At 41.3% G+C, this 16,954-nt stretch overlaps 1 protein-coding gene across 2 annotated transcripts in view; it reads right to left on the bottom strand.

The window, feature by feature from the left end:
• Positions 1-16,954, bottom strand: part of LOC126191095 (exocyst complex component 2) — a 143,852-nt gene that overhangs the window by 71,027 nt on the left and 55,871 nt on the right. For both annotated transcript variants that reach the window (XM_049931824.1, XM_049931825.1), the window contains exons 10-12: positions 15,837-16,066; positions 15,503-15,750; positions 9,153-9,267 (exon numbers count right to left, since the gene is read on the bottom strand). In XM_049931824.1, coding sequence (XP_049787781.1) covers positions 9,153-9,267; positions 15,503-15,750; positions 15,837-16,066 — 593 coding nt within the window. The remainder of the gene's footprint in view (positions 1-9,152; positions 9,268-15,502; positions 15,751-15,836; positions 16,067-16,954) is intronic.

Here is a 16,954-nt window from a genome sequence, read left to right as displayed (position 1 = left end):
TTAGTGAACACAAGGTTGTCACAGCGAGATTGAATATTGTAATCCCCAAATCCTTGAAAAATAAGCGAAAATATACCTTTCAAAAAAGCAGATAAAAATTCACTTGACGCCTTCCTGAGAGACAATCTTCACTCATTCCAAATTAATAATATAAATGTAGACCAGATGTGGCTTGAATTCAAAGAAATAGTATCGGCAGCAATTGAGAGATTCATACCAAATAAATTAACAAATGACGGAGCTGATCCTCCTTGATACACAAAATGGGTTAGAACACTGTTTCAGAAACAACGAAACAAACATGTCAAATTTAAACAGACGCAAAATCCACAAGATTGGAGATTTCTAACAGAAGCTCGAAATTTAGCATGGACTTCAATGCGAGATGCCTATAACATTTCCCACAACGAAACTTTATCTCAAAACCTGGCAGAACACCCAAAGCGATTCTGGTCGTATGTGAATTATGTTAGTGGCAAGAAACAATCAATGCCTTCTCTACATGACAGCAATGGAGATACTATCGAAGACAGTGGTGCCAAAGCAGAGTTACTAAACACAGCCTTCCGAAATGCCTTCACAAAAGAAGACGAAGTAAATATTCCAGAATTCGAATCGAGAAAAGATACCAACATGAGTAATGTCGAAGTAAATATCCTCGGAGTAATGAAGCAACTTAAATCACTTAATGAAAGCAAGTCTTCTGCTCCAGACTGTATACTAATTATGTTCCTTTCGGAATATGCTGATGCATTAGCTCCATACTTAACAATCATATACAACCGTTCCCTCGATGAAAGATCCATAACCAAAGACTGGAAAGTTGCACAGGTCACACCAATATTCAAGAAAGGTAGTAGGAGTAATCCACTAAATTACAGGCCCATATCGATAACATTGATATGCAGCAGGATTTTACAACATATATTGTGTTCGAACATTATGAATTACCTTGAAGAAAACGGTCTATTGACACACAGACAACATGGGTTTAGAAAATATCGTTCCTGTGAAACACAACCAGCTCTTTATTCACATTAAGTGCTGAGTGCTACTGACAAGGGATTTCAGATCGATTCCATATTCCTGTATTTCCGGAACGCTTTTGACACTGTACCACACAAGCGGCTCATAGTGAAATTGCATGCTTATGAAATATCGTCTCAGTTATGTGATTGGATTTGTGATTTCCTGTTAGAGAAGTCACAGTTCGTAGTAATTGACGGAAAGTAATTGAGTAAAACATAAGTGATTTCTGGCGTTTCCCAAGGTAGTGTTATAGGCCCTTTGCTGTTCCTTATCTATATAAACAATTTGGGAGACAATCTCACCAGCTGTCTTCAGTTGTTTGCAGATGACTCTGTCGTTTATCGACTAGTAAAGTCATCAGAAGATCAAAACAAACTGTAAAGCGATTTAGAAGAAATATCGGAATGGTGCGAAAAGTGGCAGTTGACCCTAAATAACGAAAAGTGTGAGGTCATCCACATGAGTTTTAAAAGGAACTTGTTTAACTTCAGTTACGCGATAAATCATTCTAACCTAAAAGCTGTAAATTCAACTAAATACCTAAGTATTACAATTACAAACAACTTAAACTGGAAGGAACACACAGAAAATATTGTGGGGAAGGCTAACCAAAGACTGTATTTTATTGGCAGGACACTTAGAAAATGTAACAGACCTACTAAGGAGACTGCCTACACTATGCTTGTCCATTCTCTTTTAGAATACTGCTGCGCGGTGTGGGATCCTTACCAAATATGACTGATGGGAGTACACTGAAAAAGTTCAAAGAAAGGCACAGCACGTTTTGTATTATCGCAAAATATGGGAGAGAGTGTCACTGAAATGATACAGGATTTGGCATGGAAATCATTAAAAGAAAGGCATTTTTCGTTGCGATGGACTCTTCTCATGAAATTCCAATCACCAACTTTCTCATCCGAATGCGAAAATATTTTGTTGACACTGACCTACATAGGGAGGAATGATCACCACGAGAAAATAAGGAAAATCAGAGCTCGTACGGAAAGATGTAGGTGTTCATTCTTTCTGCACGCTATATGAGATTGGAATAATAGAGAATTGTGAAGGTGGTTCGATGAACCCTCTGCCAGGCACTTGAATGTGATTTGCAGAGTATCCATGTAGATGTAAATGTGGATGTAGATGCAGAAGTACATAGTGCAGCTACAAGAAAAGCTAAGCTTTCATATATAATATTGGCCTGTTCCACATGTATTACACTTTAAGATACATCGCACAAATGTGCCAATACAATTTTAAGCAATGAAATTAATGTCTGGTTTTCTGGGCTTGATATTATTCTGAGTGGCTGGTACTTAAAATGTTACGTTTCACATGAGAGTCTGTGATTTAAGAAATTCATTGCATGTTCTCACACTAACATACTTCATCTTGCATAAATGGAAATTTCCTTTGAAAATAACACTTTTCAAAGTACCATTCACAATATTTTCCTGCGACCTCTTAGACATGGGTTCATTTCAGCAGGCCACTGAAGATGCCTTGCAAAGAATAAAGGCAAAACATGTACAGCATGAAAATTGTGTTTCATACAGTTGTAGTCTGAGGTCCAAAAAGTAAAAATTATCAATATATCACTTCACCTGGTGCCAGAGAGTACCAAAAAACAAGCGTTACTGTGCGTGGACAGCTACAATGTCGTAAGAAGCCCATAGAGACAGACATCATTAAGAGATCGCACATGACATCATAAAAGAAATACAGAGGATACTCCAAGAGCATAGGAATTTTGTAAACCATACTAAAATGCATAATTTGGCACACACTTTCATATGTCCAGATTCACAATGAAGTAGGTTCCAATCTGATATAAAGCTCTTCAGCATGCTTTTCAGGATGCAAATTTTCTTGGAGTACCAGTCTTTATTTTCTTATATTTGGTTTATTATTATGTGATAATGCCGTAAGTGCCAGGAGATGAAAATGTGCACTTGAAACTCAGTAAACAGTTGAAACTAGCCAATAATGTGGAATTAAACACTTCATTTCTTATAAACTGACTGATCTGTGGAAAATATTGATAAAAGCCACATTTATTTAGCAAACCGACAAAAATTACTTCATTGATGCGCAAGGCAATTAATGACTGACTGCCAAAAACGTGGAAAGAAAATGAAATCATTCAACTGAAACTAATAACATATTTTAACCTTCTGTAATTATGTGAACGTATTTTAATTCACTTGATAGTTCCCGGCCAAAGAAATCAGTTTTGTTTTTATTTGATGTTAGAACTGTAAACAAAAAGGAAACAGTACAATCACTAAACATTAACAGGGGTCACTATCCCCCTTCCCATTACAACCCAGACTGCTCTGCACACGTGCCAATCTGGCAGTTTGGGTATGCCAAAAAAAAAAATTCTGGGTAGCTCGACTGCTTCTTGCTACTGCTGCAGCCTCACTCCCAAGTAGCCACAAGCAGGAGAGAGTACTGCATGTATACAACTCAAGTGTGCATGCACATGAGCCCGCTGGCAACTGCTCAAAATGAACTTAATGTAAACAGTTGTGACATCATGCTCATCAGAAGCAGTTTGCTGTTATGAAGTATTTCATCATCTTCGCGCTAAAGCCTTTGACACATTTTGCTTTTAGCAAATGCTTGTGTGTACACTGTGTTTTGTTGTTGTAAATGGCCCATTTCCTTTGCAACTTAGGTTTTATTTTGGTTTTATTTTCTTGTTTACGTTTTATTGCTGCAGCGGCGTGATACAGTAAAATTCTTTGTTAGACTATCAGTTCTTAACAGTCAAAATTACAGAAATTTAACTGAAGACTAAAACAATGAAAAATTCCTGGAATTCTAACAAATTCCCAGGTTTTTCCCTGTTTTCTCCTGGATAAAAATATTCCCGGGTTTTTTACAGATTTCCCAGTTATCCTGGATCGTATACACCCTGTCTAATATTCTGCTGAAATAAGCTAACTTAATTTTTCTGTGTATTCTTATGATTCTGAGAGGCTCATATGTTAATTTAATTTCTTTCATAACAAGATGCCTAAATCCTGACAGCAGTAACTACAAGGACCTTGCTTTGTGCGATTGTGCCCCCCCCCCCCCCCCCCCCCACACACACACACACACACACACACACACACACACACACACACACATTTTCTGCAAGAAGCTCAGTCAACCTAACTTTCCCCTCTAATTCAGTTGAAGTCCATGTCTAGCATATCTCTATCTCCCAATTGTAAGAACATATTCAACACTTGCGTGAGATCTCATAGCAGTCAGCAGCAAGCACCATCTTGCTACTTGAAGTTCACACTAGAGATGGGGGATCCGCTCTTGAACTGATTCATAGAGTTGAATCTTTCAAAGGAGTGAACAATCAGTGATTCAGAAAAAAAGAACGGTAGCTCCAAACGTTTCCCACGGCAGAGAGAGAGAGAGAGAGAGACGGAGCATATCAGCAGCGCCTCTGCTGGTCACAGCACAGTGCACGCCACACAACACAGCCAGCGCCGGCCTCTGCCCTGCTTCTACCTTGGCTGCCTGCATTGTGCAGTGCCCCATTGGATTTTGTGTTTCAGATATGCCGTGCCGTCTCTGTGCGTCGTCTGCCGCGTGCAGTGTCTGGCGCAGCTTAACTTCGCATCGCACTCTGTCGGCGATCGTTTCAGTCGCACGTCCTGCCCTCTGGGCAGTTGATGCGAGCAACAGGACAGAGAGCCACCTAGCGGATAACATAGGAACTACTTGCAACAACCTGCTCGCAAGGGAACGGACGATTTGTCTCGGAGCGGGTGAGTGGTGGCCGTTCACCGCTCCCCCCACCCTCGGAACTCGCCCGTTCTACTCTCACCCCACCGTTCTCGACTCTAGCCAGAGCGTTGAGCAAAGCAACTCAGGTGTCACTCTGGTCTCTGCGGTCTTAGCTCATGCAGTAATACAGCTCGCGGCTCGACCTGCTCGACTCAGTGCTTCTGCATCGGAGTTCGTCTCTACTGGATATTGTTCTTCGTAGTAATACCGCTATGTATATTACATTATTATGTTATGTATACATCATTTGTTTTTGTTTTATTTTTATTTGTTTAAACTGATCAGATTAGGTTCCTGACGACTCCTCTTACTATAGGATTTTTATTATGGACACTCGAATTTACGCTTTAATTACGAGCGAACCGATAAACGTATCGCAAAATGTGATACACCAATATTTTCCTTGTTTTATTCTGCGTAAGGCTATATGCAGCACTTTCGTTTTACAGTCAAATTTATATTTTTTTTTTTCTTATTCTGGTACGGATTTTGCAATTTTAGGCGTCTTCGGAAGGAAACGTTCACTTTAAAAATATATGGCTTGTGATGTATTTGTATGAGGTTAATGAAATTTTAATACATTATAGCCAAATATATTGTTAATGTAAATCTCAAGTTACAACATTTTCCGATCACCCAAAAAACCACGTTAGTGCAAAATAAATCAATAATCAAAAACTTTGTCATATCGTGGAAATTTCAATAAACAATACAAAATTCTCACTCATTATCTGTGTTACTTCAAAATAGGATCAAATAAGATCAAAATACAGGTATAGTACTGGAATAAACCAAGTTTAAAGGGCAATGTGCCTTCCATTTATTTTCTATTGTAAATGAGTGGTGAGTCATGAAAAAGAGCTAATTCATTTCAGGGAGTGAACAGTTCTGATCCGATCTCTGAAAAGAACAGTTTTGCCCATCTCTAGTTCACACAGCTCACAGCAATGTTAACTCAAGACTGGTCATGGTGCTGCAGGACCTTCACAAAACTCACACTTGTGTTTGCCTGTGGATGGAAAGCGAACTTGGACAGCCGAAGTGGTAAAGCCAACCACTCACATAATGCAAGAAATCCAGGTTCAAGTCCCGGTCCGGCACAAATTTTCAACGTCTGCCACTGAAACTATTTCAATGCCCAATTGTGGCTAACATCTGTACCTTCCTTGAAATACCTTTCTTATGTTTCGAATTACAGTAGCATGGTATAAAAAAGCTGTTTTCACAACAAAATTATGTCTTATGTTGCTTTTCAACCAGTGACATTCCAGCACTATCGACCTGAGAGATATCTAACAATCATTACTGAATGGCTTCTCTGACATTATTCAAGATGGTCAAATACATTCCTGTAAATATTCTAATATGTGTAGGGAATCTGATCTAACAAGGGAATTACTCCAGCTTCACTGGGTAAAAAAGACAAAAAATTATTTTAAAATGTGTGTGTTCACTTTCACTATTTATCCATAAATAAATAAATTCTTGTTTGAAGGCTAAATAGTCTAAAAACTTTGGGGGATAAGTTTCTAAAGAAATAATACTGCGTAACACTTTTAAGAGTAGCATATTCACAAGAGTCATTCACAAGGAATGTTTCAGCAAATAGCTGAAAATTTGCTTGAAACAATATGTTATAGAGTCATAAGCACACCAGACAAAAAAATTAGTCAACCCAGGAGACATCATGCTACTATTGTGTAAAATCACTTCCAGCCTTGATAATGGCTTCAACTGGGCGAGGAAAGATTCCACAAGTTTCTTTGCGTGTTCCACTGAAGCCACTCATTAATAATTAGATCCTATAGAAGTACCAAACTGCTTAGTTACTGATTTTCACATTTCACCCACTGTTCCAAAGGATCCCAGACATTTCTACGGAATTAAGTCTGGGTGATTTAGTGGGCTAGTAGAGATACGACCTGGTGGCCGAATGTTCGCCAAGAAAGGAGTGTATGCATGCAGCACTGTGAACACAGCTGTTGGCATCTTGGAAGACGAGTGTGTCCTCATTATAACATTGTAGAAGAAAGGGCAACACTGGGTCACCGAGAATGTTTATATCAAACATCCTGGGTCACATTCACAATAACCAGAAAGAGTGCACCCAAGTTGTGGTACAAGAAATAGCCCCAAAACATCACAGAACCACACCCAGTGTAAACTACACCCTCCACACACTGTGGATGAAACGTCTCATAAGACCATCGCTGCACCCGACATCTTGCATCGTTTGGAGAGAGGCAAAAGTATGACTCATTGGACAATATGCAAGCTGCAGGTTAATTACTGTCCTGCTTCTGTGTTGTTTGACTCATTTAAACAAGACACTACTTGAAACTTCCTGGCAGATTAAAACTGTGAGCCCGACCGAGACTCGAACTCGGGACCTTGGCCTTTCGCGGGCAAGTGCTCTACCATCTGACCTACCGAAGCACGACTCATGCCCGGTACCCACAGCTTTACTTCTGCCAGTACCTCGTCTCCTATCTTCCAAACTTTACAGAAGCTCTCCTGTGAACCTTGCAGAAGTAGCACTCCTGAGAGAAAGGATATTGCGGAGAAATGGCTTAGCCACAGGCTGGGGGATGTTTCCAGAATGAGATTTTCGCTCTGCAGTGGAGTGTGCGCTGATATGAAACTTCCTGGCAGATTAAAACTGTGGGTACCGGGCGTGAGTCATGCTTCGGTAGCTCAGATGGTAGAGCACTTGCCCGCGAAAGGCAAAGGTCCCGAGTTCGAGTCTCGGTCGGGCACACAGTTTTAATCTGCCAGGAAGTTTCATATCAGCGCACACTCCGCTGCAGAGTGAAAATCTCATTCTGGAAACATCCCCCAGGCTGTGGCTAAGCCATGTCTCCGCAATATCCTTTCTTTCACGAGTGCTAGTTCTGCAAGGTTCGCAGGAGAGCTTCTGTAAAGTTTGGAAGGTAGGAGATGAGGTACTGGCAGAAGTAAAGCTGTGGGTACCGGGCGTGAGTCGTGCTTCGGTAGCTCAGATGGTAGAGCACTTGCCCGCGAAAGGCAAAGGTCCCGAGTTCGAGTCTCGGTCGGGCACACAGTTTTAATCTGCCAGAAAGTTTCATATCAGCGCACACTCCGCTGCAGAGTGAAAATCTCATTCTGAAGACACTACTTGTGTGCTACAAGCAATGGACTTCCATGAGTCACCCAACCCCAAATGTTCACAGCAAGCAGTTCCCTTCACAATGCTTGCACGAGATGGTTCTGCTTTGCTATCACTAGCAATTCCTGTTGGCTATGAAACTGAATGTAGCTGACAAGACATGACACTTATGACCAGCCCCTGTCAGTTAGGATCATTTTACAACCACTGTTCTCAAGCTATGTTACAAGTCTGTGATTGACACACCAATCCTTGAAGACACATTTGACTGACTGCATTTACACAGCAACAACTCTAGCAATTTCATTCACAGTTGGTCATAGGCATGTCCAAACACAATTGCTCCTTTCAGTTTTTCTGTCATATCTTATTGTGTTGGTACTACACAACCAAATGAAAGACCACACATGAGCACTGCGACATCTGCAACAACCTGACATCTTGGATTCACCATCACTGATCATCCTCCACACAGGTTCCATCCAATTTTCATATGTTTCCAAAACTTAAAGAACACTTTCAAGGACTTCACTTTGATAGTGATGAAGTGGTGCACATACAGGTGAGATTTTGGCTCCGTAGATAAAGTCGAATATTCTACAGTGACAGTATCAACAAACTTGTCTCTCGTTGGGGGAAATGTGTTTGTACAGGTATCATGGTGACTATGTTGAGAAATAAATATGCAGACATGAAGAATAAAGATGTACAATGTTCATAAGATTCACTTAATTAAAAAGCTTTATGAATTCTCACATAGAAAATTTGGAAGCATTAATTTTTAGTATGCCCTTGTAATCTTTATTTGATTTCAGTTGTTACTTCCCTTGTAATACAAAATTGTTAGGTGCCAATTCGATTTGAATGTTGACTGATACACACACAATTCAAACAATTTTTTCAAGTGGTTAAGTAACGCAAGAATTTACAGTCTAGAGGCTGTCACATTTACTGCTGTAAAAGGTCAAGATAGTATAATGAAGTAAACACACATGTTGTTAGATTCCTGACCAGGGTTTATAGACTTGTTTTTATTGAATTAGTAGAAACTGTACCAGTTTCCTCTGAATAAAACTGTTATTACTCTTTTATGTTGAAATATCTGTCTTAACTGTTCAGTTATGGTCTCAGAAAACAACATTATTCAGAGACTTCACTTAGTCATTTATGAATTACACTTCAGAAATATGTGAATACTTACAAGATCTGTTATGCCACCATATTTAGTATCAAATTCAACTTTCCATGTTTCTTTCTTATGAAGAGATTTGATATGTTCAGATGCCTGCTGGAAAAGCGTGCTCATACAATGAAACCTAAAAAGGAAATTAATTACCTCTTACATTAAAAATAATTATGAAAATACAGAACAGTTAATAGCAGACAATTTTCAAAACTGTCATTTATATCCATAGTTACATAATCTAAAATATGCCCCTAAAAATAACTTTTTCTTTGGCTTACTTTACCACAAAAATTTACTTTTTGTAATGGAGGGGAATGTCAACATTTTTCCAACTGTTTTCATTATAGCACACCAGATTACTACAGGGCTATTGCAAATGATTGAAGCGATTTCATAAATTCACTGTAGCTCCATTCATTGACATATGGTCACGACACACTACAGATACGTAGAAAAAGTCATAAAGTTTTGTTCGGCTGAAGCCGCTCTTCAGGTTTCTGCAGTCAGAGCGCTCGAGAGCGCAGTGAGACAAAATGGCGACAGGAGCCGAGAAAGCGTATGTCGTGCTTGAAATGCACTCACATCAGTCAGTCATAACAGTGCAACGACACTTCAGGACGAAGTTCAACAAAGATCCACCAACTGCTAACTCCATTCGGCGATGGTATGCGCAGTTTAAGGCTTCTGGATGCCTCTGTAAGAGGAAATCAACGGGTCGGCCTGCAGTGAGCGAAGAAACGGTTGAACGCGTGCGGGGAAGTTCCACGCGTAGCCCGCGGAAAATTGGCTCATGCCACAACTGGAGACCGACAGCGCCGACTTCATCTTTCAACAGGATGGTGCTCCATCGCACTTCCATCATGATGTTCGGCATTTCTTAAACAGGAGATTGGAAAACCGATGGATCGGTCGTGGTGGAGATCATGATCAGCAGTTCATGTCATGGTTTCCACGCTCTCCCGACTTAACCCATGCGATTTCTTTCTGTGGGGTTATGTGAAAGATTCAGTGTTTAAACCTCCTCTACCAAGAAACGTGCCAGAACTGCGAGCTCGCATCAACGATGCTTTCGAACTCATTGATGGGGACATGCTGCGCCGAGTGTGGGAGGAACTTCATTATCGGCTTGATGTCTGCCGAATCACTAAAGGGGCACATATCGAACATTTGTGAATGCCTAAAAAAACTTTTTGAGTTTTTGTACGTGTGTGCAAAGCATTTCGAAAATATCTCAAATAATAAACTTATTGTAGAGCTGTGAAATCGCTTCAATCATTTGTAATAACCCTGTACTTCTCAGTATTATATTATGTGACTCTCAGTAACATTTCCCTTGCTCTTTCTGCCTGAAACTCAGTATTCAAGAACCAAGATCATACATTTTGATGACTCAAATTAAAGCAATTGGCAGTTTACAAAGAAAATCTTAGCAGAAATGAATCTTGATTTCATCCCCCCCCCCCCCCCCCCCTCTCTCTCTCTCTCTCTCTCTCTCTCTCTCTCTCTCTCTCTCTCTCTCTCTCTCTCTCTCTCACTCACACACACACACACACACACACACACACACACACACACACACACACACACAATGATTGCTACCCACAGCAAGACTGAATACTGCCTAAAGGCATTATGAACACATTACACAGTGAGCAAAGTACTCTGCTCTGCAAAACTTAGAGATGAGACAGATAAGATATCAAAATGTCAACTGCTCGGTGGAAATCAAAAAGTGCATGAGCATGTTGGTAGAGGTCTCCCAATTGCACACAGGACACTGTGGTTATGGTGTTCATTACAACATGGCCCAGAGATAACATCTGGATGACATTACATGGATAAAAATCACTGGCAAAGTGGAAGAAGGACAAAGTGTGACAGGTATAGCCCAGGAGTTCAAAATTGCTCTCAAACTGTTTCAAATGCGTGGGGGCCATTCCAAAGCACAGCACTGTTGCCTGAAGAAAAGGAAATGGTTGACCACAGTCAAGTACAGCAGCAGATGACCACTACATTGTACAACAGGCAAGACCCACATCAAACAGCATGTACAACAACAACCAGATTTAGCAAGACTGCAAGTAATGCAATCTCACACTCCACAGTGGCATGGCGACTTTATGGCAGTCGTCTATTTGCCCTATAACCAGTACATTGTATTCTGTGAAATCTGCATATTGGCAACACCATTTCCAAAGGTGCCTGGACCAATGAGGAGTGAGGTAGCTTGCTCTTCTCAGATGACAGCAGATTCAGTTTGTGTAGGGATTCTGCACATGCTGCCGTATCGTGAGAGGTGGGTACACACAATGCGCCCAGAGTCGTGTGAGGAGGCATAATATTGCATGGGCGTACTGACCTCCAAACTAATGAACGTGGTACATTCCCTGGACAACATTTTGTGGCACTTTACTGTAGTCCTTCCCCATGTGTCTCTTCTGGGGTGCACATGGCCCCGACTTTATTTTTATGGATGACGATACATGACCTCATCCAACAGCTAAGGTGGAGCAGCCCTTTTAACGAGAAGATATTTGATGAATGGACTGGCCTGCCTTTCCCCACACTCATATCCCATCGAGCACGTGTGAGATGCATTACAGCACATCTAAATGCACTAACCACCATCCAGCAGTTGTTAACTGTGCTGGTGGACTAATGAAAAGCACTACCGCAAGAACCCCTTACCAACATTGCACTGGAGTGCAATGCACAGCATTTACTGCCGTCCATGGTCATCATATACCCCATTACAAACTATGCTCAGTCTTTTGTAATGTTCAGAAAACCTTTATAAATTGCGGTAACTAGAGTGTAATTATTGCCTTCGAATAAATGTGTTATTTCTGTTTATTTCATTGCATATACCTTACAATTACCTTCTGTATTCTCCTGTAGCAGTCCTTTTAATTTATGGTCCAAGTTTCATCGAACTGTTACTTGGTAGTGACACATCACTCTAAAATTACTTTCGTTCAAGTTTTGCACACCTGTGTATATAAGAGACAAATGGGGAATCAATCTATTGACAATACAGGCCAAATGGGAAAATCTCCTAACATAAGCAGTTCTGACAAATATCAGAATGTTAAGCATTAGCATCTCAGAACCAGCCACATTGGTCGGCTGTTCATGTGCCAATGTTGTGAGCATCTATGGAGTGTTGTTGAAACACTGAAACCATGAGCAGGTAGCAGGTAACAAGGTGTTCGACTTTTACGCCTCGTCACATTACAAGAAAGTCAGAGGTTGATCTGACAACAGAGTACAATGCTTATGCAGGCATGAGTGTTCTGAAGCATACAACATTGAAAGTTGGGTTCCTCAACAAATAACGTGTACATTTTCCAATGCTGCCACATCATCAACTACAACTGCAACAGATACGAGATCATCAAGATTGGACAGTGAACCAATGGGAACATGTCATTTGGCCAGATGAATCACTTTTCTTGTTACACTAGGTCTATGGTTACGTTTTGATATAGTGTCATCCAGGCAAAAGGCTGCTCAAAACATTCACTGGATCGCGGATGCTGGTCAATGGGGGCAATTTTATACCGTAGTTGACATTCACCCAGGTTTCCATGGGACCTGTGGCGGCACCATGACAGCTGTGGACACTGTAATCATCATTGTGGACCACTTGTTTCCCTTCAGGCTTCATGTCTTCACTGACAAAAATGGTGTTTTCTAGCAGGATAACTGTCGGCACCAAAAGGCCAGAATCTGCAACAGTGGTTCGAGGAGCATGCTACTGAACTCACTCTGATGCATTAGCCACCAAATTCCCCTTATCTGAACACAATGGAACACATCTGCAATGCTATCTGATGCAAGCTCCGCATCCACAAACCATCAGCCCATAATTTAAAGGAATTGCACGACCTGTGGATAGAACATCTAGTGGCACATGCCTTCAGAAATCTGCCAAGGAATTGTAAAATATGTGCAACACAGTATCACTGCTGTATTGTATTCTAAAGGTGGACCAACCCTCTATTTAGCAGGTGATCATAATACTTTGACTCATCAGTGTGTGTCCCAGTGAAGTTGTAATTGATGGATAATGGAATACAACACAAATTATGAAACTGCTAGGATCAACATTAGTACAAATAAAGTTTCCTGAATTGTTATAATCTGAGAATATACTGTTGTACGAGAAGATACATTGTTTTGCCTGTGCAAAGAATTGTCACACATCAAGAGAGAGGAGGAACTCTTTTCCTCTTCTAAACAGAATATTACAGAAGCAGAAATAAATGGCAACTTTAACCAGATCAGCTTAATCATTCATTATCATCATCTGACTGACAAATATGGTATTTCATCTCCCTCAAATGTGGAACTATACTGTCCTGAGAAATTATTACAAGAAGCACTAATTTTGGGGGGGAGGAAAGGGAGAGGGGGAGGGAGAGATGAGGAAGACAAATGGGGGAGGAGTGAGAGGGAGGGAGAGGGAGAGGGGGGGGAGAGAGAGGGAGAGGGGGAGGGGATAGAGGGGGAGGGGGAGGTGGGAGGGGATAGAGGGGGAGGGGGTGGAGAGGGGGAGGGGGTGGAGAGGGGGAGAGGGTGGAGAGGGGGAGGGGGTGGAGAGGGGGAGGGGGTGGAGAGGGGGAGGGGGTGGAGAGGGGGAGGGGGTGGAGAGGGGGAGGGGGTGGAGAGGGGGAGGGGGTGGAGAGGGGGAGGGGGTGGAGAGGGGGAGGGGGTGGAGAGGGGGAGGGGGTGGAGAGGGGGAGAGGGGGAGGGGGTGGAGAGGGGGAGGGGGTGGAGAGGGGGAGGGGGTGGAGAGGGGGAGGGGGAGAGGGGGAGGGGGTGGAGAGGGGGAGGGGGTGGAGAGGGGGAGGGGGTGGAGAGGGGGAGGGGGTGGAGAGGGGGAGGGGGTGGAGAGGGGGAGGGGGTGGAGAGGGGGAGGGGGTGGAGAGGGGGAGGGGTGGAGGGGAGGGGGTGGAGAGGGGGAGAGGGGGAGAGGTGGAGGGAGGGTGTGGAGGGGGGAGAGGTGGAGGGGGGAGAGGTGGAGGGGGGAGAGGTGGAGGGGGAGGGGGAGGGGGAGGGGAGGGAGGGAGGGAGGGAGACCAACTTTGAGGTAATTTTGGTACTTTCCATATTTTCATGTGAATCAATCACACAAGATATGCAAATGCAATTAGAAATTACGTTTGTGCAAGAGACAGCACATTTCTTGATTTGCTAAAGAACGAATATATTGATCTGGCACAAACTAATAATTCATTAATGGGTACCATTAATTTTTCAATGGTGGACTTACCTTTCTTCTGGTCAAAAAGAGGCCCAGCACAGACACTGTCACAGTAACAAGTAGGACTATTATTATATGATATACTGACATTTAAATAAATATTGTTATTGGCCCTTGACATATCAAAAGAGATTATCGATATATTGATGAAAAAAAAAAAAATCAATGTACCAGCCTATAAAAGTATCAGCTGCACATTATAAATATACTGCTGGTTTTAGAACTATATATTGAAGTATTTATTTATTATCAGTTATTCTGTAAATCAACAAGCTAGCTGCCTGCTTAACCCCCTTGGAGCAAGAATTGTAAGGAAAATGATGCACATTCATTTTTGGCGATAGCCACTTTGCTAACAATGGTTAACTCCATGTAAATGGCACAATAAAACGTGTCCAATGGGTCCATCTTTCGGTTTTGTCTTTTATCAGATTTGTCTGGAACACTTCATGCTGACTTCCCTGTTTTTTCATTTCTGCAAATGCCAGCGACCTAACAGTTTTAGTCTCAAAATTATGTGGTGAAGTTATATGTTGCAGTTTCTGTTGGTAGCACCAAGCAACAATTACATCAGCATGTCCCCTCCCATGTCTCTGCCCACAGCAAAAACCATTCTTGTCATTTAGATTACGGTTAACTTTTTCAGAAACTGCCGATGTGAAGAAATAGCACAAAAGTTTTGTCAAAATTTGTTTTTCAATACAACTGGTGTGCTATTTCTACATATCGGAAACCCTGTAACTCCATTCACACCACCTTCCCCAATGCAATCAGACTCCTACTTTGTGCCACCTATATTTGTTTCACATAGTCAAAGAGAAAAACTGGATGTAATGGGAGCTCAAAAAGTAGTAAGACTCCTTCACACAGTGGAAGTAAAATTATGTTCTATTACAATTTCGAAAGAACCATTTTATATATTTACTGAAAATTGAGGAAAAAAAAAAAATATAAAATAAAAATATCAGCAGTCAGTACTGCCATTTTGATATTGATATATCAGAGAAAAAATTATCTCCAACAGATAACAACACCAACACACACACACACACACACACACACACACACACACACACACAATAGAGAGCAGTTGACTCACCGTAAGTCAAATATTAGAGAGCCAATTATATCAAGTGCCTCTCCTGGAAGGTCAAGTCGAATGAGGGCTGAATACGTAGCCCGTACATAGCGGAGGCAATGGGGCAGCCAAGGCACCACTGCCTCCTGTCCATGAGATGGCCAGACTCCATAACTCTGTCTCTGAGGTGACATACGGTCAAGTGTATGTGGCAAAACAGCAGCACGAAGAAGATTAGTGAATCTTTCGATAGACTCCAGTACCATTCGCTGGAAAATAAATTTAGTACATAAAGAATGTGTCTCTGTGAACTATCAGAATGAAATTAACAAACTGAGAGACATGTCACAAATACCTTGAACAAAGGCTGCTTATCAGTGTCAACTTTGACATGCAGATCACCACTAAAATATGCCTGGCCCAGCTTCCACATATCTGGAAAGCACTCATTCAAAGTCTCTGTCAGTTCCTCGACAAAAAGTACTCTCTGGGGGACTGAACTCTGCCAGTCCTGATTCTGTGGTGAGTTGTTAATTTTGTTGTATTTTGTAGATCCTGAGTGATGGCTGCCAGATTTATGTTTGGCTGCAAAAAGTTTCATTAAGGTGTAAGTTCTCTTTTTTTCACTGCAGAACAACAGAAAGTCAGAAATTTTGTTTCACGTGAAGTTTTGATACTGCATTTAACCACTAGTTCACAACCATTAAACTTGTTTTTGAAGCAGCCCATAAAAATGAAGACCAAAAATATTTGACCTCCTCCTGTAACGATTAAGCAGTAAAGCTGCCTGTGACCTAAAGGTTAAGTTCTCTTTTTTTCACTGCAGAACAACAGAAAGTCAGAAATTTTGTTTCACGTGAAGTTTTGATACTGCATTTAACCACTAGTTCACAACCATTAAACTTGTTTTTGAAGCAGCCCATAAAAATGAAGACCAAAAATATTTGACCTCCTCCTGTAACGATTAAGCAGTAAAGCTGCCTGTGACCTAAAGGTTAAGTTCTCTTTTTTTCACTGCAGAACAACAGAAAGTCAGAAATTTTGTTTCACGTGAAGTTTTGATACTGCATTTAACCACTAGTTCACAACCATTAAACTTGTTTTTGAAGCAGCCCATAAAAATGAAGACCAAAAATATTTTACCTCCTCCTGTAACGATTAAGCAGTAAAGCTGCCTGTGACCTAAAGGTTGGTTTGAACACTGCAGTGTGCTATTGGGCACAGTCCTGTTAGATGTTGTATGTCCTGAACTGGCTTATTCGATCAGTTAAGGAGAACTTACAAATTAACTTGGACTTCAAACCATAGTGGAATTTGGTATTTTTCACATTAACAACTCTTTGCCAGAAGTGAAACAAATAATAAGTGCCAGAAAAACATCCCAGAACTGATGAGACTTGCCCACCAAGCCACCTCTGTAATGATTACAATTGCATTATTACTGTAAACTGAAAGTGAAGGCTGAGGATTATC

Source organism: Schistocerca cancellata, chromosome 6 (assembly GCF_023864275.1).
Source record: "Schistocerca cancellata isolate TAMUIC-IGC-003103 chromosome 6, iqSchCanc2.1, whole genome shotgun sequence".
In the NCBI taxonomy this organism is placed as follows: Eukaryota; Metazoa; Arthropoda; class Insecta; order Orthoptera; family Acrididae; genus Schistocerca; species Schistocerca cancellata.
This window is presented reverse-complemented; position numbering and strand designations above follow the sequence as displayed.